At 41.7% G+C, this 20,813-nt stretch overlaps 1 protein-coding gene across 5 annotated transcripts in view; it reads left to right on the forward strand.

The window, feature by feature from the left end:
• Nucleotides 1–20,813, forward strand: part of BAG1 (BAG cochaperone 1) — a 29,863-nt gene that overhangs the window by 3,521 nt on the left and 5,529 nt on the right. The window contains exons 2-8 of one of the 5 annotated variants that reach the window (XR_006279145.1): nucleotides 5,110–5,238; nucleotides 6,078–6,160; nucleotides 7,915–8,028; nucleotides 11,022–11,129; nucleotides 11,304–12,970; nucleotides 15,576–15,617; nucleotides 18,948–18,997. Coding sequence is in view for 3 of the 5 variants with exons in the window: in XM_043508591.1 (XP_043364526.1) it covers nucleotides 4,726–4,756; nucleotides 5,110–5,238; nucleotides 6,078–6,160; nucleotides 7,915–8,028; nucleotides 11,022–11,129; nucleotides 15,576–15,617; nucleotides 18,948–19,010 (570 nt within the window). In the remaining 2 variants the exon portion in view is untranslated. Of the gene's footprint in view, nucleotides 1–4,526; nucleotides 4,757–5,109; nucleotides 5,239–6,077; nucleotides 6,161–7,914; nucleotides 8,029–11,021; nucleotides 11,130–11,303; nucleotides 12,971–15,551; nucleotides 15,618–18,947; nucleotides 19,011–20,813 lie in introns of those variants that run through there. The other 4 variants (XR_006279144.1, XM_043508591.1, XM_043508590.1 and 1 more) reach the window with 4 other exon arrangements.

Here is a 20,813-nt window from a genome sequence, read left to right on the forward strand (position 1 = left end):
TACTCTAGATCTCAAAAGCGTGTTTAACATACGGGAAATTCAAGCAATTCCCTGGTCATGGAGAAATATAAAAATTGCCAGACTGGATCACCGCCATGGTCAAGTTAGTCCAGTGTATTGTCTCTTGACAGTGGCCAATACCAGCTACTTCAGAGGAAGATATAAGAAACTTTCCAGTAGGAAATTTAACATGCATCTCTTCCAGGGTATGACTATTGCTGTCTAATCCATGTTTGGTTGGCTCTTATTTGCTTCACCATTGTTGTCATTATTTTAAGAAATAGTATTAGAATTAAACTGACTCATAAAATTAAATGGTAGATTTAAAATAACAGGTGTTAAATTTGCTCTTGTATCAGACCAGCCAAGGGGAATTAACTTTATATCCAAAGCTTTTTACATCTGTTACCAGGCTAGTATCTAGTTTGCACCTAAGAATGGCTCGTCCATAATATGTTTCAACTAAAATTTAAATAAAATACAAGTCACTTGTCACGCATCTCGTGTCTTATCCTGCTTTTAACAAAATTAAATCATCCTTTCTCAGAATAGTTGCATTGTGAAATATAGTAGCCCTTTACATTGTTCTTACCTGTAATATAGAAGAGCAATTCGTAACTGCACAGTGCTCTTGCTTTCAAAAATTACATTGCACTGAAATCAGAACCAGAGGTCAGCCAATGTCTCCGACCACTGCAATCACAAGAAATTGATTGTGCAGGATATGGCCAATTTAATTTTAATTACACACACAAAAACTGGAACCTTAAATGGAACATTATTAAGGTTGCAAGGTCAAGCACTCAAAAGTAAGGAATGTCAGAATTAAGGTTGCCTTATTTGGCTGCCTTGTAAGTATGCATTTTGATAGTCTTTAATTACATTATCACATACTGTTTTTTCCACTTGACCCCTGCCTCCTTCAGTGCACAGGGTGGACGTGATCTGGAGATAAATCAGCGTTCTTTATGAAGAAGGCTGTTAGCTACAGAATTGCTGCCACATTTGTTGCAGAAGTTGGAAGGTGTGTACGTATTGTGGAATTGGGGGGGGAAGAGAGGGGATGATGGTGGACCTAAGCTTGACCTTAGCTAAAGGCTCTCCCCCTCATCTGAGGGGAGGGACCAGTGGACACTGCCACAACTGAATACTGGAGATAACAAACGAAAAATCAAGGATGGGAGTGAAGGTCGTAGGCAAAAAATCAGGTAACCGGAAGGGGACACAGAGTGGAGGTCCCCCCACTGTACTCACTGCTCCAAGGCATCTAGAAAGTCAGTGGATACCACCCACAGGAACTCTGGTCAGAGGTGGAACTGTACGAGTGAACAGATATAGGCTCCAGAGTTTCAGAGCACCCTCTTGTCCACTTCCTTCATCTGGTATGATGGCTGGCCATCTTGGCCAGCGCCAGCAGGAGATTGATAAGGAGATCCTGCAAGTTTGTGGGGCCACAGATGGGGTGTGCAAAGATCAGGAGGTGTGGGGAAAAATGGAGCCAGAGCCTCAGTAAGAGATTCTGGAGTAGCTGGAAGAGCAGCTGTAATCTGACGTACTCCATATGGGTGTGCGCCAAGGTCTCCATCTCGCCACAGAAAAGACAGGTGTCAAGGGAGTTTGTGAACCATGCCAGGTACACACCTGTGCTTATGGCTTCATGAAGGAGCCACCAGCTGATATCCCCAGTGGGCCATGGGACCAGCATGGAGTACAGACTGCCCACTGGCGTTCCTCGCCCTCCTTAGGTAGGAACAAGTCCCGCCATTTGGTGTTAGGGTGGGACACGAGGGCAAAGAAGTGAAAGTATGAAGCATGAGCACATGCAGATGTTTCCTGGGCATGGTTCAGAGGTGGACTTGCTGGCTGGTGTTCTGACAACTTAAGTTGCGTGTCTGGAGCGGCCTGGGAGGCTTATGGGGTAGAGGCCTGATGACAAGTTCCAGAGGGCCTGGGGTGAGAGGCAAGTGGAGAGCAACCTCCTGCAGGACCTGCTCAAGGAAAGCAAGAGAAGCAAGAGGCAAAGCTGCCCTCACCGCCTGGAGCACACGACAGGTGACATGGGGTGGACGGCCCCATGTAATGGCTAAGCGCTATCAGATCCCTTTGATCATAGTCCAGGAGATCTCCAACTTTAGAACCAACCAGGACCAACTCCAGCACACCAAGGGGTCTTCACCACCTGCACCCACAGGAAATGGTGCCAAAAACAGAGACTTCCTACCCTCACAGCAGCCAGGAGGTGCAGGAGTGAAACAAGAAAACAGAGACTGATATAAAAGACAGAGCCACCAGGATGGAACTCCAGACAAGCACTCTTCCTTTTCCCAGCAGCTGGGAAGTAAAGAGTTGGCTTCTTACTTGGGCTTTACCCTGGATAATGGCGTCTTCCCCCATACTTCACAGTGGACTATGACCAGGGCTCCGTGTCTTTCATGGAGGTCGCGGAAGTCACAGTTTCTGTGACTTTTCATGACCTCTGTGACTTCTGCAGCGGCCAGTGTGGCTGCTCAGGTGGCCCCAGGGGACAGCAGGAGTGGCCCTGGGGGACAGCCATACCGGCCGCTATTCAGGCGGCCCCGGGGACCGCTCAAGCAGCAGCCGATGCAGATGGCACCAGGGACCACCTGAGCAGTGGTTCTGGGGGTGGCCGGAGCAGCCACTGCTCGGTGGCCCCTGGCAGTGGTCCCAGAGTGGCCGGAGCATCGGCGGGGGGGTGGCCAGAGCAGCTACTGCTCGGCAGCCCTCAGCAGCTCGTGCCACTGGCCCCAGGACGCCCCCCTTCAGCAGCAGGCCCTCTGGGACACCCCACCCAGCAGTGCCTCCCCTCCCTCTGCTACGATTTAGTCAGGAATATTTATGGTATAAGTCATGGACCCGTCACTGGCCATGATTTTTTGTTTATTGCCCGTGCCTTTCCATGACTTTTACTAAAATACCCATGACTAAATCGTAGCCTTAACTATGACTATCAGGTTTAGTCCTCTGGCTGTTAGGTGCCTGGTAAAAGTTAATGTAAGGGAGTGATAGAAGGTATGTGTGAAGGTGTGTGCACATAGGACGGGCATAGAAACTGATGGGATAAAGTAGAAAAGAGGTATACAACACAATGTATAAATTATCTTTTGATTTTTCCATCCTGATGCATCACTTTGCATTTGTCCATCTTAAAATCCACGAAGCATTGCCTAGATCTAATTTCTTAGTATTTGAATTTTTTTTTAAGATGACTACCATTTAAGGTGTGAACAATTTGAGAATCATCAGTAAATGTTGCGACTCTACAGGGACAGCTGTACTTTAGGTCATTAGACAAATGGACAAGCAATGGCCCCAGTTTTAACCCAGGAGGTATTTCACCTAGTCACTTCTCTCCACTGCAGCCTACTCCCATTCACAGTGAATTTATGATTATAGCCATTTAACCAATTTGCTGCCCAATATGTTATGGATTGATGATAGTTGCTAAGGTCTTGACTGCATTTCCATTATAAGCCAAAATTTAGCCATTGCCCCTAACATCCACAAAGGTAATTTTGACCTAAAACTAGTGAGATCTGGGACCAAGCTAGACTTTTTTTGACTAAATTTGAAATTAACTGGAAAAAAGATTCCTTAATTTGATAGACTTTTTGAACATTGTATTTTTAGGCTATCTTTTTTGCTACTTCTTAGCAAATAATTGGCAAAAAAGGCTAGAAATAGAACTTATTTTACTGGATTCCCTAGCTGACACAGCAACCCAATTTTGTGGATTAAAGTCAAATTTCAAAAGTTACCAACTTTTTATTTTGAGAATGTTGCTGGGATTTGTAAGTAAATAACTGCTGAAGAGATCACTTTTCTTTTAAAATAAAAAAGTAAATCTTTAGCACTCTTCCTTGCAGAGAGATATCTAAACAAAAAATTTTACCTAATGAAGTTAATGTGGAGATGGTTCCTCTCTTTCTATAGATCTGTAGAAGCCCATAGAAAGGGAGGAAATGCCCATCCTGATTTTCTCCCAGGCCCCTGTTTTAACTGATGTTCACTCCCTGTGAGCCTCCTGACGTCGATGGGCAGGGAGTTTTGTTCTGCAGACCTTAGAATCTAGATCCATGAGGGTGGAGAGTTGGAGAAAGCAGCAAGTATGGAAAAGGAGAGATTAGGGGGCATGTTCCTCCTTCCTGAGGATTTGCTAAGGTTTACAAGAGATGAGACCTCTGAGAGAGCCAGAGATACCCTAAAACTTTCTGAGCCTTAGCTGACTTTTAGTCCCGTATTTTGGGATAGGCTAAGGAGCCTATGTAAGCTCATTGGAGCCTTCTAAGATTTTGAGTGGGGCTTGATATGTCTTTGCAGCATTGCAGGGGTGGGACTTGGGTAAACCTCAATGGACCTTATATGGATGAGGCTTGCAGTTTTTCACAGGTGCTGAATATGCTGCTCAGGTTCAAGGGGAAGGAGTGTGTCTGGGAGAGTAAAGAAGGGAATCTTCATTTCCTCTTCCAGGTGGAGCAGCCAGGGGAAGTGGGGAAGGAGGTGATTGCTCCTCATGCATGAGGGCTAGGGAGCAGTAAAAGGAGTAAATAGGTTCTTCTTTGTTTTATTGATTCCCCAAGCCTGTTATCAACATTTCCTCCCCTTTTTGTAGACCGTAAGAGGCCCAATAGGTTTCTGGACCTTACAAAGCCTGCTGAAAAGGAGCTATATTCCTGTGCACTTCCTAACATCTGAAGAACAGTAGCCATGATTCTAAAGACTACTGAGGTTCTGATGGGTATGATGTTAGGAAGTCTGAACCATCAAGGCTCTCTTCCATGGGATGGTGGCTGGGAAAAATATTTAGCTGGAGACTTTTGGCCTGTAGAACAAAGGCACATTCCCCCCTCCCCTTCCGGTGGACCTCCTCCTGGTAGCAGGAACAGGGCTCTTCACTTGCACAGCCTATGGTCATTTTAAAAAAATGGAGAAAATTCCGATAGAAATCTTCATGAAGTTAAGGCTGTAGACAGGTATTTGTGGTTCCAGTGAAAGTTGTCTTTCAAGATTATTAAAATTAAATATTAGACTCATTCAGTCTTATATTTTCTAATTAAGGTTAAACTTAATTGTGGGTTGTCTTTTTTTCAGGTAATGAAAAACATACTGTTCAGATTGCTTCTCATCAGGAAGATAGTGAACCAACACTACAAGACATGGCTCTGCTTATTGAACAAGTCACTGGGGTTCCAGTTCCTTTTCAGAAACTGATATGCAAAGGTAGCTAATATTTAATATTTTATTTATTTATTTATTTAATATTTTAATATTAATATTTTTCTCAAGTATCCTAGATTCAGCATTAAATACCAATTTTAATTCAGATGGGGATTAAGTTACCTATCTCTTCACTGTTCATTATATTAATCATATAATTTTTAATTCTCTTGTCAGTCCTAGAAATGGCCATGAATAATTTACTATTTTGACATATTGGATGGATGGATGAGATGGGATGGAAGCATAATTAATTATAAGACTTCTGGATTTTATTTGGGTAGGCTTTTACCAGGAAATCAGTGTTAGTCAGTTTCATACTTACTAGTTTAAAACGAAACCTGAGAATTGTTCCTGCTGCTTTCAGTCTCTTTGCCAAGTCCATCAGCTATGAGCCAGTTTCACATATAGGAAGCAGTGTGACTCATGGGAAGGGGTGGGTACATGGATCATCCAAAATATTGAAAAATAACCACTGGCAAAAAACGAAAGGCTTAATGAATATTTATTTTGTAAATTTGATAGTATAAATGGAAATTCTTGGAAAGCAAAATAAATATTTTCTCTCTTTACTTCATTTGCTATGGTACTTTTCATCTAATTCAGCTTGAAGTGTACACAATTTGACTCAGTTCCTTTAAAAAGCATGCTAAAATGTTGGAAATTTTTATTCAAAATGAGTAGTTTATTTCAAAAGCAATTACTGAACAGTATTAAACAGTCATTTATGAAACAACAAAGCATTTTGGACTTCATACCCTAAAGCCAAGTTGAAAGCACTACTTCTCGTTTTTAAGATGGCTTGTAATTAATAAAAGAATAATTGTTTCCTTTTTCCCTAGGAAAGTCCCTGAAGGAAATGGAACAGCCATTATCATCACTTGGAGTTAAAAATGGTTGTAAAGTTATGCTGATTGGGAAAAGGGTATATGTCACCTCATGAAGTCTCTTCCTTTGTTATCCTTATATCTGTCGATATTTCTGTTAAGAGCTTAATCACTGCTTATGGTGAATCTGCTCAAAATGGATGTCAGTGTAATGAAAGACAAGTGTACTGTGCACTTACCTATTTAAGTGTGCACTCTGTGTGTGCATCTGGTTGTACACACACTTCCTCATTCTCTTGTCCTACAACTAATAACTCTATGCACCCTGTGCATTTTTTGAAGCTGCATCATATGTAGGGCCCTACCAAATGCACTGTCCATTTTGGTCAATTTCATGATCATAAGATTTTTAAAATAGCACATTTCATGATTTTAGCTATTTAAATCTGAAATTTCACGGTGCTATAATTGTAGGGGTCCTGACCCAAAAAGGAGTTGAGGGTTGCAAGGTTTTTGAAGGGGGTTGCACTACCACTACCTTTACTTCTGTTTTGCTGCTAGTGGTGGCACTGCCTTCAGAGCATGGTATGGTATTGCCACCCTTACTGCTGCCTGCAGAGCTGGGCCCTCAGTCAGCAGCTGCCATCCTCTAGCCTCCCAGCTCTGAAAGCAGCAGCGCAGAAGTAAGGGTGGTATGGTATTGCCACCTTTACTTCTGTGCTGCCTTCAGAGTTGGGCGCCCGGCTGACAGCCACCACTATCTGGCTTCCCAACTCCGAAGGCAGTGCAGAAGTAAAGGTGGCAGTGCCACGGCCTGCTAAAATAACCCTGCAACCCCCCTGCAACTCCCTTTTGGGTCAGGACCCCCAATTTGAGAAACACTGATCTCCTCTGTGCAATCTGTATAGTATAGGGTGAAAGCACTCAAAAGGCCAAATTTCTCGGGGGGAGACCAGATTTCACGGTCTGTGATGCGTTTTTCGTGGCCGTGAATTTGGTAGGGCCCAAATCATATAGTGAGCCCCTTCCTAATTTGTCATCCTACCTACATTCCTGAATCTCTTCTGGATTTATGCTCTTTTCTGTCCTTATTGTTCAAAGCCGTTGTGCAGAAAACTAGCTGTTGGTATTGACTCTGCTGTCACACATTTAGAGTGAATAGGGATATGATTATGTCACAGTGGTCACCACTGTCATAGAACCCATTAATTTTTCAATTTATATGGTCCCTGCTGGTGCATTTTAACAGCTTGTTAGTTTGCTTTGATTAACAGTTGCTCATTAACCATGTGTTAATTTGCTTTAACCTAGCCATGTTTCAAAGAGGACTAGAGCAAAGCAAACTAATGAACTGGTACTGCATGGCTGCACCGTTCACATGGTGCACAGTGTCTGTGCTATGAATTATGCATAATTTTACCATGACAAAATCATATCCCTAACAATGAAGTGGCACCTGGCTTTGCTGATGTCACCAGCAGCGGGCAGGAAAATTGTTGACAGTAAGGAAATTAAGCTTTATCATGAGGCATTAATATTAATAAAAACTATAAATTCTTTGGTCCTTAGTTGGTCTTTCCCTTCACATTAGTCTCTTATTGTATTTATGTGCAATATATCCATTGCAATAGTGAGTATATTCATAATTGAGCATTATAAACTGAGCTTATTTGATTGACTACTGAAAGTTGGCAAGTTGATGATGCTGGACATATGACAATAAGAGACGATGAAACCATTAGTTTTTACGTTAAATGTTATCCCATTATCATTTAACTCAGATAGGTTTGTGACCTGATTGATTTCACGGTAAATATTTTATTTTGTCTTTTTTTTTTTTTAAACTACGCAGAATAGTCCAGAGGAAGAGGCGGAATTAAAAAAATTTAAAGATTTGGAGAAGTCAGTGGACCAAATTGCTAACAAATTGGAGGAAGTTAATAAAGAGTTCACAGGCATCCAAAAGGTAAACTATTTTCTTATCCTTACATCTTATATATTTATATACTCTCCCTACTTCAGAAACAACTACCATGTAATGTATTTTGTCTTTCCAGTGATGTTTTGGTTTTTCACCTCTTAGCTTCACAGGTAACCTATAGAAGTTTTCTAAATGCTAAACTTATTTCTGTGTTTCCAAAAGAGGGGAAAGTATGTAGCTCTTGTTGGAAAAAGTAATTAGTACTGTACATTAAACAAATTATGTCCTTTAGATCCAGAGATATATGAGCCATAATAATGCTTAGCTCTTCTATAATGTTTTCCATTCAAAGCAGTTTTTCTGATTCCTTTACCACTGAGTGACATCACAAGTACCAAAAAGAGAGGGAATGAAAATATAGGTGCAGAAATGATTGATTCTTTCTGATATCTGTTTAAGATGCTTGTGCTGGCATAGAAACCAGAAAATCTGCCGTTCAGATTTTTCAGGATTTTAAGAAAAGTGGTTATTAAGTGGTCTTAATTTTGTTGAAATTAATTAATTGCAATTTTTTTTAAGTAGTGGCATCAGGTTATTTTTATTGTACAAGTACTACAAACCCTGACTGAGTTTGGGGGTCTATTGTGCTAGGACAGGGATCGGCAACCAAAGACGGCACGCAAGCTGATTTTTAATGGCACGCTGCTGCCTGCTGGGTCCTAGCCACTGGCCCTGTTTAGCCCCACTGCTGGACACAGGCCGGGACCCCGGCAGGCAGCAGCGTGCCATTAAAAATCCTGCCCGCCCCGTCCCGCTCTTCTCCCCCCTCTCCCCCCCGCCGGAGCAGAGTGAAGAAGCTTGGTCTTGCCAGCTACTGCTTCAGGGCAGGCAAGCTCCCCCCTCCCCCGCCTCTTCCCCCAGTGTTCTGGGTTCCTGCCCCCCTCCCTGCTGCCGATCAGCTGATGGCCCTTGCGCGGGAAGGGGAGAAACAGAGCCGCAGCGCGCTTGCTGCTCCAGGGAGGAGGCCGAGAAGAGGTGGGGATGGGGCCGTGGGGAAGGGGAGTGGAATCGGGGCATATTCCCTCCTGCCCCCTGCTGTGAGCCACTCAGGGCAAGGGGCTGGGAGCATCCCCACGACCCCAGCCCTCTGCCCTGATCCCTGCACCCCCTCACACATACCCAGCCCTGACTCCAGCACACCCCTTTCCCTGGCTCCTGCACCCCCTCTCATGCCCCCAGCTCTCTGCCCTGACTCCTGCACCCCCCACACATACCCAGCCCCCCCACACCCCATGTCCTGACTCTTGCACCCCCCCACATTCCCACCCCCACCCTGAGCACCAAATGGGAGCTCCTGCACTTCCTGCCCCCCCCCACATTCCCACCTGCACCCCTCGCACCAAATGGGAGTTGCTCAGGTAAGTGCTCCACCCCCAAACTTCCTGTCCCAACCCTGAGCCCCCTCCCTCATTCTAGCTCCTGGCCAGATCCTATACCCCAACCCCCTGCCTGCTCCTTCACCTCCAGCCCTGTGCTCAGTGCACTTCCCCCCTCAGCTCAGTGCAGAGAGAGAGGAAGAGAATGGACTAGAACCCGGGAGAAAGTAGGTACCCACTCTATATGGGCAGGGCCGGGATCCCAGACCGGCAGCAGGCTGAGCGGGGCCGGCAGCCGGGACCCTGGCAGGCAGGAGCTGGGGGACGGAACCCCAGACTGGCAGTGGGCTGAGTGGCAGCGGGCTGAGCCGCTCAGCCCACTGCCGGTCTGGGGTTCTGGCTACCGGCCCCGCTCAGCCTGCTGCCGGCCTAGGTGAACGGAACCCCAGGCCGGCAGCAGTCTGAGTGGGCCGGGGGCGTAAGATCATCATTTTAATTTAGTTTTAAATGAAGCTTCTTAAACATTTTGAAAACCTTGTTTACTTTACATATAACAATAGTTTAGTTATATAATATATAGACTTATAGAGAGAGACACCTTCTAAAAAGCGTTAAAATTTATTACTGGCACGCGAAACCTTAAATTAGAGTGAATAAATGAAGACTTGGCACATCACTTCTGAAAGGTTGCTGACCCTTGTGCTAGGAGCTGTACAAGCACATAGTGGAAGACTGATCCTGCTACAAAGACAGAGGTAGACACAGGAATCTTCAGGAATCTTGCAAAAAGTTCTGGGGATTTCTAAAATATCTGTAACTCATGGCTCATGTATAGGGCCCTACCAATTTTGTGGCCATGAAAAATATGTCGCGGAGCATGAAATAAGCTCTTCCCCGTGAAATCTGATCTCCCCCTTGCTGCTGGGAGCGCCCCAGCTTCGGCGGTTTTAGCTGCAAGTCCCCATCAGCTGCGGAGGGACAGGACTTGTCCTTCTCTTGCATGGCAGTGTGGGGGGTGGGGGAGATCAGACCCACCTCTGAGTGCCTCCCGCTGCTGGGTTGGGACCTCCATAGTTACAACACTGTGAAATTTCAGATGTAAACAGCTGAAAATGTGAAATTGACCAATTTTAAAACCCATTAAATTTGGTAGGGCCCTATTCATGTACTCTGGGCAAAAGTTGGCAAAATAATGAGAACAAAGTGGTGTGTGGATTTAGTTGCATGATTTCTGTCAACAATTCTGGAAATCATGTGGCTTCCTGCACTGCACAGGGAAAAACTTAATATCCAAACTAATATTTGGCCAGACCACTGTTTCATGAAACCTGTGGTAGCTATGCTGTTGTTAAAGTTTAGGGTCATTATATTGATTCACTTGTTTTGATGTGGGATGTTTATTTGGGAGGACATATATAGAACAACATTATATTTGAAAGGGTATAAGGGAGAATGAAAGGTAGCCTGCATTTTGGGCCTTCTACTTTTCCTTTTATTTTAAAAAGGGCACTCTTCTTAAATTGAAAGCTTTTATTCTTCTAATGATAAAATCATTCAAACATCTAAGTGAAAATTTTTGCACCAGAATTTATTTAATTCATATTTAAATAGCAGCATGTATGTTCTTTGGAATATAAAGTAATTGTTTTTCTTTTCATACAGGGCTTTCTAGCAAAAGATCTTCAAGCTGAAGCTCTTAACCACCTGGACAAAAGGATAAAAGGAACTGCTGAGCAGTTCATGAAGATCCTGGAACAGATAGATGCCATTGTGAGTAAATAGTCATACAAAGGGGTTGTATATTCCTTAAAACAAGCTTTTGTTTGTTGCCTTTTTTAAAAAAACAGTTTGTTCTCTGTATATTTAAATACTAACGACAAATTAAATTTGGTTTATTCTGAAAAACAAGTTAATTGGTTTGCTCCCTTTTTCTTCAATATCCAGTTCTTTTTCCTGTATGTCTTCAGTGACCCCTTCATTTTGGTGTCCATGGCAACTCCGATTTCTAAATGGTGACACTAATGCCTATGCATCCCCATAATACAGAAGAGCACCATATTGGGCTGCAGCCTGTTATGTCCACATGAAATGGGTATCCTTTACTCAAGTTTTACCCTTTTTCATTTGTCCTACGAAAGCCTATTAAATTAAAATGTGTTACAGTAACATTAAGGATCCAACAAAAACCAGGAAGACACACTCCTCCTAATGCTTGTTTGGTGGAAGGGAAGGCACAAACAATGGTGAGCCTTCTGGTTAGTCAAACATGGATTTGTAATTTTTGTATTTAAGACATTTGCAAACTGAGGACTGGACTGATTTCTTTGGACTATATCAAGGTATTTGTATAGCCCTCATTGCTGCAGAATCTGAGTGTCACACAGCCATTTATGGATTTTATCCTCACAGCACCCCTGTAAGGTAGGAAGTACCATAGTATACCTTCTCCCTTACAGATGGGGAAGTGAAATACAGGGTAGACTAAGTGACTTGTTCAGGGCTATACTCTGGCTGAGCTGGGAATTGGACACAGGTCTCTTAAGTCCCAGTCCAGTTCCTTATCCACTGGATCATGCTATCTGGAAGAGTTCCCTTCCCTCATATAACTGTATTGCATACCATATCTATTGTCACCTCTAGTGTGTTTTGCGATGAATTTGCACAGGGTGAGCCCTTACACTCACACAGAGCCCCATCCATTTAACAAGGGCTCCACGTGAGTCTAGGGTTCTCTGCCTGTGTTGATCCAATTGCAGGACCTTAGTCTCTTTGTAATAATGGGTTGCTGGTGTAAAGCCTGGGAAAGAGAATCCACTTTAAAGAGGTGCTTTAGTTTGGCCCGCACCCAAATTCTGCCAGCATGTGTCTGTTGTGAGGACTGAATAGGATTTTTAGGAAACTGATTTTTAGGTGATCTTATTTATTGCTTTTGTACCTCCACAACTTTAACAGAGATGTAAATTTTGAGGTTTTGTTACCAACAGCATAGTTTAATTTCTAGTACACCACAAAATGATTATTAACAGTATTAAGTACACTAATTTCTTTCTGTAACAGCTAAAACATTTAAAACTCAAAAACCAAATCTTCATTTTTTACAGATTCTTTTATCCCTTTTATGTGTAAAATCTTCCACAGGGGAAAAACCTTGGAACAGGGAATCAGTTTTAGGTGGCAGATTTCAAATCCTATAAATCCCCAGGTCTCAGTATCTAGGGGTGATGATGACAATGACTGTAATTAAGTTAGTCAATGAGTTGATGTTGCTGCTGTCATGCTTTTGTGCCACGTTCATAGCTCACTGCCATGCTAAGTTGCCAAGTGCACATCCAGATAAATTGGCAACATTGTCCCATCAAAGCATATTTCTGATGGTCTATATATAGACACTGACCTCTGTTTTAAGTAGATTTTGGTCTATTGCTGTACTAATTCTGTCCCCAATCAACAGTTTTTAGTTCAAATTCAATTTACACCATATCTTTGTCTCTGTGTGCTTTCTTCCAAAAATAGTTGATATGTTAAATAACCTTCCTACCACCTTTCATCACTTCAGTCTAAGCACAGCTCTTCAAGCCTACCCAGCAATGGCCAGACCGAGAAGGGAAAAGGTAGTTACTCTCCAAGACCAGTCGAACTGTAGCTTCTGAGATTGCCATCAAGAATGTCATTTGTACTGCTGACGCTTGTGCTTTAGAAACAAGGCTGAAATCACAAGTTTAATTCATGTAGGACATGGAACAGCTGTCAGACTGTGTCAGTTTTTGTTCACTGCTAGTCTGGATTGGATTTTAATTTGATTTAGAGGTGAATGAATGGCTGTATATCTTGAGCCATCTAATCCCCAACTTTCATATTTTAATATAAAAGAATTAGAGTTACACAGTAAATGCCAAAGCCAAACAAAAAAGCTACCTTCAGGTTTTTTAGCCTGCTACCTGGCTGAGAATTTACATCCTGGATTGGCCAAACTAGAAACAAAGGTTTCTAGTATGGGTCCCTAATTTCAGTGAGAGGTCAATAACCAAAATCAAATGTGACCACATGGAATGCATTCGGTCTGTCCTTCGAACGTCTAGATAGTTGTCAGCAAAATATCTTCTTCTGTTCTTTGCAAAAACTACTTTTAGCTACTACCTTGGAAATTCACTCACTTCATGGCCAAAGTAGAAAACTTCCCCTCTCTCTGATATAAAACATTATGTACAGCATGTCAGACAGGGAACTTTCAGCTTCAGTTAGGGCTATAAGATTTTAGCAGTTTTATAAAGTTGGTGATTTATAGGAAGTATTGAAGTTTCTGTTTTGAAGACTTCTGCCTACTGTGGAGGTGAAGCAGTCAAAGTTAAAGTGATCAGTTGTAAAGAAAAAAGCGATCAATTACAGTTTACATCCTTGTTGTTGTTGTTGCTCATTATTTGTATTCTGGTAGTGTCTAGGAGTCCCAGCCATGAACTAGGACCCTTTTAAAACACAGTATAAACTAAACAAAAAGATAGCCCCTGCCGCAAAGAGCAGTTAGCCTAATTTCACCTGTCATGAGTTTTAAGTGATGTATGCAATCCTATATTTTACCCACCTTTGCTATGAAATTTTAATTGCAAATTCATAATTGGTTTCTGATGTCCTTGACCTGTTTAAAAAGCAAAATAAACAGAAATGTCTCCCCTGAAAATGGTTCATGTAAGATGCATGGAAGACATTTTTCTCCAGGGGGACATACCAGCTATAGTGAGGACACAGTTCTTATCTTAAGAAGACAGAAAACATTAAAACAAATGTACACTCTTAAAAGAAATGGATTTGATCAAGAAAATACCAACATTAGGGAAAGAGTGTGATTTATATGTAGCAAGCTCCATATTTATCTGCTTTAAGGTAGCAAAAATGACTCTCTTCTCCCTCCCCCTCATTTTTAACCCATGCTGCACTTTTCACTTGATACAAATTCTAGATATGTTCATGTTAAATACTGATTACTTTGGCAAACACACCGAGGATTAAAAAATATATATTTAATATTACAGTTAGGAAACATTTGTTAGATGTATTACGGTTTACTGGGAGCATAGACATTTCATGTCAAGATGAAACTTTGTTTTGTCGCTCAGTGCTTAGAATGATGCAAGTTTATTTCTGAAGCTTTGTAAATTTCTTATTTTTCTTAATTGCAAATATTTACTTTGTAAGCATTCCTTGGTGTATTAATATGAATAATAAACATAAAACCAAAGAATTTGGGAGAGAGTTTCAAAAAGTACAAATAGCAGGTAGGCACCCTTGTGCCTTCAAAAATCTCCCTCTTTATATTGTAGTTTATTATTATTATTTTATTTGTTTAGTATTTAAGAAGCTGCTCAAATATCTGCATAATTATTAAAATTGGGATTTAATGATGTGGTGTGCTTATGCAACTTACTCACCAAACTTAATGGCACAATAAGATTATGGAGGGATTGTTAAAAGAAGAAGCCACACACTTCGATACTATAAACTTTAAAGGTATTATTATATTTAAGTAGCAAAAATTCTTTAGTATAGATCATCTATGCTTAGACTCATTTACAAGCTTTTCAAGTTCTTTTTAAGCATTTGTGGAACAGAAATGCTAATTTAGAGAATGGAATTGTAAGAAAAACATAAAAATAAAATTTCCACATGATTCCAAGACCTATCACTCCCAAGATAGATAGTCATGAATATAAATTTGACCAGCAATTAGTACATATGTATTAACTCACTACACCTGCATGAACTGATATAAACCTTGCTCTCTGAATCCAACCCAACACTAAGAGGTGTATTCTCCTCTTGCATTGAACTTTGGACCTGATCCATTGTCTATTGAAGTCTGTGAAAAGATTGTTGAGATTATTGGGATCAGGACCTCTGAGGAACAAAAGTTAATACATTGCTCTTTGAAATTAATGCAGTAGAAGCAGGAGAAGAGTGGAGAAGGAGACACAGAAACAACAGAACTACACACTATTGGAATAAATTATGCAAAGAAAGCATAAAGAAAGCATTCTTTAGCCCAAGCACTGCTCTGCAAGAAATGCCACCACCAAAGCTCAAAGTTCACTTGGTGAGAGAGTCTTGCATAAGCACTGCCTAGGGTTAGGTTATCTTTACTATTAAGCTTGATTTTAATTAAATATTGAAATGTTATTGTGACTTAAGGTTTAATACCAGCTTCATCTGTTAAACCCTGAATAGTTGGACAACGTATTCCTGGAGAGGAGACGTAAACTGACTGAGGTAAAACAGAGAGGCTCTGGGATTTAATTTCAATTTAAAATTCTTACTCTTCATTAATCTACCTGCAAACCATTCTTTAACTGGCAAGTTACGACACAAAAAACTCTAATTTCACTCCTGCATGGCGCCCTGTTGAGATGTCAGTGGGTCTTTGTACAAGCACAAGGATTTGTCTCTGTGGATGCAGTTACAGAACTGGGGCCTAAGACTTTAAATGTATAATCTCTGAGTGGCTCCTTTTAACTGAGTTAAAGTTCTCCTCCAGTTACCAAAATTCATAGTTTTATAAATGGACATTTTGCTAATTCCTGTTTTAATTTATCAATGACAAACCAAACTGGAGTCAGATACCTTTAAACAAACTTCCCTTCACCATCAATAAACTGTAAAGTCTATTCTAATTACTATAGATAATTACTTTTGAAAATAATTTTTCAGAGTGTAGAAAACACTTCCCTGGGCAAAAGGCAGATCTCCCTCTTGTAGAAAGTGTGATCTATATTGGAAGCTCTCTGCCAGTCTTCAGACACAAGAAGACCTTGTAAAGGAACTAGCATGTTGTCTTATTTCCTATTTTTCTTTTTCTTTGTAAATTTGTATAATTATTAAAATCTTTAAATAATTTTACTTGTCTAAATCATGGCATCCCCAGGGCACAGTAAGAACCTCTGTGACAAATAGTGGAATCTCATCCCTGAATTTGAGAAACAATTATTAATTAGGTTTACCTGATCTCTGTTTCTCCAGATTATAATTTTTAGTAATTTGGGGATAAAATTGGTTTGGTACTGAACACCCTGACTCATTCCTCTTTCATACCCTCACTAGATATGGTATTTTTATTACTAAAATGGTATTTCGTTATAGAAAATCAGATGGAAGAGTGTGTGCACTTTCTTTCAGTAGAGTTGGAAAATTCCCTTCCACAAAATAAATCCATTAGAAAACTTTGCTCTGAATTTTTTATAATAAAAAGATAACTTCAACTTCTGTAAGTGGCAGTTATATAATTTACTCTGAAGGCTTTGGTTTTGATTTAACATTTATTTTGTTGGTATTTATTTTGGGGTTTAGCATTGATGTTTGAACATGTTGGAGTTTTAAAAATTATTTTTTCATTGTTTCATAATGTCCTCAATGCATTCAATTTGTGAAAGAAAAACATAAAGTAGACTCCCCTTAATCAGCCTGCATCATTGGAATAGAAAGATGCACGTTAAGGGAGTTGCAATGAATAAAGGCTCATTGCAATACATTGTATTGGGGAATATGTCATTAATTGCTTTAAAAGAAAATCTTGATGAATAGAACTTACACGTTAGCTATTACAAAAGATCGGTGTGACACCTAAAATAAGCATTTGAAAAGTCAGATGTTGCAAGGTGGACATGGAGTGGGTTGATTAAACTATTATGAGAATATGTGTTTGACCTCCAAGAATTGCTTCTTGGATGGAGTTACATAGTTTATATTGTTAGATATTTTTACAAATTGTGCTAGTGGTTGTTACCCAAGGCTGTATGATTATGTGGAATCTCTTCAATTACTGCTAGAGATACTCCTGAATCGGTTCTGTGCTGCAAGTCTGAAGGAACTGAGACCATGTAAGGCAGATAAAACCAATGGATTAGATGTAAGGTATATTATAGTGAGAGAGATTAGACACTGGGAACCAGTAGATTCATGGAATGAATGGATATGTTTTCTAACAATTGTATGGTTTATCACTCCATATTAGGCGTTGAAGGAGGGAGATATGGAGGATTTATGGATTGTATTATGACAGGACTTAAAAAAAATTAACTTTTCAGAAGCAAGTAGGAGAAATTCTCTGTTTGGTGCTGGGGGTGGTAGTGGTGGTCATCAATTTCTAAAGAATTTAAGCTTTTGTTTAAAAAAAAAAAAAGTGTCTATCCTAATGGTTGCAAAAGGACTTTACAAATGTGAACTGCTGCAGTCCTGTCTTCCTGAGTCTGCAGATGGACCTCTCTGGTGCCTCTGCTGCTGCTCATAGTTTTCTTTACCATCAGAGAGAACTTAACATTAACATTGATGCTATTCTGAGCCCTGTGGGCAGCACTGAAAATTGACAAGAATTATATCCGCTTTAAACTGCTGCATCTTGGGAACGCCTGAGCAGTTATTGAAGCTAAAGGGGTAGAAGTCCCCACCCCCAAGTCAGACTAGGTAGGGGCTTGAGTAGCAGAAACAACTTCCTTTCTAAACGGTTAGGGATCTCTTAAGGTGATATGTGGAAAAGAGAACTCCTTACCCGTCCACCAGCCAGGGGAATGGGAGTGAAGGGGATTTCAAATTTCAGACATGTATGAGCAAGAGGCTGATGCTAAGGAAGAAACATCAACAGATCCCAGTAGCACAGCCCTCCTCTCTCTCAGCAAGGATATATGTGTGGAGTCTGGGTGGTGGTGTTTCTAGTAACATTCATAGCATGCTAAACACTACACTAAGACAAAAAAAGGCACAGTCCCTGACCCAAGAGTTAATCCTAGACTTCACTGATGCCCCTAACCCAACTTTTTTATAATGGCCTCTGGCTTGTAGGTATCTGGTATATTTTCAACTTCTATAGTAAATGGAAACACAGCTTAAGAGATTGCTCATTAGGCTAGGGATAAAAGAAAAGATTGTTCCTTCCCTCTTCTTGTGGCCTACTATCCTGAAAAGCTAAGCACCTGCAGGTTGAAAGGGGAGGCCTGTCTGCTCAGCACATCTCAGACTCAGGTCCTATCTTCTTATAACTGAATATGTGATTGTCATTCACTTACAGCTGTACCAGTTTTTCCTGTTACTTAACTTTGTCCAAAACTGTACCACGTTAATGTCAATAAAAGCCCTGTTTAATGGCCCCCTCAAAAGTGCAAAGTATTTAAAAATTGTTAAAACAGACACACAAACTCAGCTAGTGTAGCAAATGTCATGAGCAGGGAAGTTGAAGCAATATAAATGAACAAAGGGATGCCCAACAGGAAACTTATGCCAGAAAACACCAATTCACATTTGTTAATTCCTGTAAATAAGCTTCAGAGAAGACCAGGCATGTAGCTTTAAATGGACTAGCTGTGCCACTGAACCTTTGTTGTTTAGACTTTTGGAAATAGATTCCTTTGAATCCCAGTTTTAAGTAGACGTGCCTTATCAGGATGCCTGTTAAAAGGATTCCTCTGTGTAATTAAGTGTGTGTGTGTGTGTGTGTGTGTGTGTGTGTGTGTGTGTGTGTGTGTATATAATATAAAAAAAAGATTTTTCCTTACGTTTTGTACATTGTTTTCAAGATGAACCAACATCAAATTGTTCATTTATTTACTGCAGAATCTGCCGGAGAATTTCAGTGATTGCAAACTGAAAAAGAAGGGGTTGGTGAAAAAAGTTCAGGTGAGTCTTGCATTAAATAAATGTTGGGCACTTCACACACACTGCTGCTTTTTATCTGCTAAAACAGGGGCGGGCAAACTTTTTGGCCTGAGGGCCACATCGGGTTTCCAAAATTGTATGGACCGCCAGTTAGGGGAGGCTGTGTCTCCCCAAACAGCCAGGCATGGCCCGGCCTCCACCTCCTATCTGACCCCCCTGCTTCTTGCCCCCTGACAGCTTCCCTGGGACTCCTGCCCCATCCAACCCCCTGTCCCCTGATGGCCCCCCGGGACTCCTGCCCTATCGACCACCCCCGGACTCCCCACCCCTGACTGTCCCCTGCTGCCCCATCCAACGCCCCTGCTCTCATTCCTGACTACCCCCCCAGGACACCTGCCCCATCCATCCCCCCATTCCCCGCTCTCTGACCGCTCTGACCCCTATCCATAGCCCCAACCCCTGACCACAGCCCCCGAACTCCCCTGCCCTCTATCCAACTCCCCCTGCCACCTGCCCCCTTTCCCTGCTGCCTGGAGCACCGGTGGCTGGCGGCGCTACAGCCTTGCCACCCAGAGCACCAGGTCAGACCGGGCTCTGCAGCCCTGCCTCCTGGAGCATTGCGCCAGCAGTGCGGCGTCCTGAGGCTGTGGGGGAGGGGGAACAGCAGAGGAGGGGCCAGGGACTAGCCTCCTGGGCCAGGAGCTCAGAGGCCGCACAGGAGGGTCCCATGGGCCATATGTGGCCTGCGGGACGTAGTTTGCCCACCTCTGTGCTAAAATAAAAGGCCCAGGGTTAGAGCCCAGGAGATCCTTTGGATTTCTAGGCTTTGGCTGATCTCTTGTAGGGATGGGTTATCAAGCCTCTCTAAGAGCAGTAACACACCAATATTTTATAAACTGATACAAAAAGGGATGGAGTTACAGAGTTTATGTTGTTGTCAAATATTTACAAATTATGCTAGCGGTTGGTGCCCATGGCTGTATGATGATGTGGAATCTGTTTGATTACCAGCAAGAAAAAACACTTCTCACTTTAGCTCTCCTCCATCTGTATGGGATGGAGTAATGCAAGTGCAGACAGACATGTATGCCATAAAAATAGCACCTTGGTAGATAGGTGAAAAAGGGTAGGAGTCAGAGTTCCCCATTAATTTGTATGAAACAGAGTTAGGATATTTGTGGTTTTTTTTCTTTTATATAATATTTACTTTGCTATGAACTGATCTCCTTTACCTCAAGAATGAAAGCTGTGTTAGAGAAGAAATATGCTGGGTAAAATACTTTTTTTGTTCCTATTGTGTGCTGCTTACACAGTTATCCCCAGATTACGCTTCTTTCAATATGAAGACATAGTGGAGTTCTCTTACTAGAATCTTAAGCCCTCCAGAAAAAAAGAGAATGGCATCTGTAGGTAGGCGGTGATGCTGCTGCTGTTGTAAATTGTATAACAATAGCACCAGTCGCATATTGGAGTCCCATCCTGGCAGGTATTGTACAGACATGACCTAATAAGACAGTCCTGGCCCTAAAGAACTTAAAAACTTAGTACACAACAGATGGATGAAACAAACAGATAGGGAAAGTTAATTCTGGCCAAATAAATATTCTGTAGTCCTACTAGTGCTGATATAGGTTCTCCACCTGCAAGGGCAGTAGAGCATGCCTTCTGTGGGGCATATATGAGCCAGCAACCTGTCTTCTCTGGTAATGCTGCAAATAGAGCAGTTACAATGCACGAAGTGTGAATACTAAAAGCTTCTGTTAATGAATCAGCGTGCATTCTGTATATGGCATTAGAAACTTCTGGCAGGTGACTTCATAAAAT

The sequence above is a fragment of the Dermochelys coriacea genome, chromosome 2 (genome assembly GCF_009764565.3).
Source record: "Dermochelys coriacea isolate rDerCor1 chromosome 2, rDerCor1.pri.v4, whole genome shotgun sequence".
NCBI classification, from domain to species: Eukaryota; Metazoa; Chordata; order Testudines; family Dermochelyidae; genus Dermochelys; species Dermochelys coriacea.